At 38.7% G+C, this 1,435-nt stretch overlaps 1 protein-coding gene across 1 annotated transcript in view; it reads right to left on the bottom strand.

Annotated features, from left to right (window-relative positions):
• Positions 1–6: 6 nt before the first annotated feature.
• AXDND1 (axonemal dynein light chain domain containing 1) overlaps positions 7–1,435 on the bottom strand; it is a gene marked incomplete at its 3' end in the record, with an annotated part of 46,461 nt that continues 45,032 nt past the window's right edge. Inside the window, exon 16 of the mRNA XM_019647057.1 lies at positions 7–39. Within this exon, the coding sequence (XP_019502602.1) occupies positions 7–39 (33 nt within the window). The remainder of the gene's footprint in view (positions 40–1,435) is intronic.

Genomic DNA, 1,435 nt, shown 5'->3' with positions numbered 1-1,435 from the left:
TGTATCTATTTCAGGCTCAATTAATTCTTTTATAGTGCCCTGTGACATATAATAAAATTATAATTACAGTTTAGTGCATATAAATATGTTAGTACTATATTAGCAAAAATTTAAAAATACTTAATGGGCATTAATCCTGCAACTCACCCCTGTGCTCATGATAAGGATACAAAGGTTAGTAAGACTGGGCCCTGCCCTTAAAAAGCTTACAATTTAGTGGACAAGAAAGTGCTATGGATACATATAGTGGCAGAATAGAAATACCTAATCTAGATCTGGTAGTGGATGGGGTGAAAGGGAGGGTTGGGCAGGAAGGTTTCCTGAAGGAGGTAATGAGTTTCTTCTTGAAGGCAGAGCAAGAGAAAAAAGATAACACAAGGGAGACGATGCTATATACACATGATTGGCTCTGAGAACAGAATTACTGTAGTTCAATAGGACAGAAACTTAGGGGCAGATAGACAAGGGCACAATCACAGTGTGTCCATGCTAGGAAGATTGGATTTTATCCTGAAAGCAATGAGATATCAATAAATTTATGAATCTGTTTTACATTTTAAACCGTCACTCTAGCAACAGGAGAGTAGATTTAAAGAGGAGGAAGGAAGGGAAGGAGAAAGAAAGAGAGAGAAGAAGAGGGGAAGAAGAAAAAGACAAGAGGAGAAAGTAAACAACACAGGGTTGCGGGAATGAAGAAGATGAGGCCTCGAGAGCTACGCAGGCGGTAACGCTCAGTGACTGGATGAGCATAGGATGGCTAGGGAAGCGAAGCATCCGGAATGACACCTGGCTTATGGTTTAGGGCATTACATAGATGATGATGCCATTCACAGAGATAATAAACAAAGTTGAGCAAGGAGCTCTGGGAAGGCAGATGAGTTCAGATTAGGCTGGGTGAGTTTGAGGTGCCGCTAAGATATCCAAGTGGAAATATCCTGTAAGTAGCAGGATATATGGATCTGAAGTTTAGATGGAGGGATTTGGGCTAAAGGTAGAGATACATGCATTTAGTTAAAGGGAAGAAAGTGAATTACATCACCAAATAAGAACTTGCTAAGTAACTAGAGGATGAGGCCTTAGAACAGGAACCTAGTCACATAAGGTGCTAGAGAAGAAAGAGAAACTGCAAAGGAGGCCTCAGAAGTATGAAAAGGCCTCAGGAAAGCGAAAAGAGAAGACACAAGGAGCCAACAGTGTTGAATACCTCACAGAAGTATACACGAATACTGCCTAAAAACTGTCCTTCAGATGTTTACTATGGTCATGTTTATAAAACAAAAGCTAGAATTAGGCTCAATGCCCACAATAGGAAAATGTGTTGATAAATTATGATATAAACCATACAACAAAATACTTACAGCAATTTTAAATTATGCTGTAGAAATATGCTCATGGTATAGACAAATATTCACAATATATTAGGATATTTTTTCAA

This window comes from Hipposideros armiger, unplaced genomic scaffold (assembly GCF_001890085.2).
Source record: "Hipposideros armiger isolate ML-2016 unplaced genomic scaffold, ASM189008v1 scaffold_6, whole genome shotgun sequence".
Taxonomy (NCBI): domain Eukaryota; kingdom Metazoa; phylum Chordata; class Mammalia; order Chiroptera; family Hipposideridae; genus Hipposideros; species Hipposideros armiger.
Note: the sequence above shows the minus strand (reverse complement) of the source record. Positions and strands in the feature narration are given on the sequence as shown.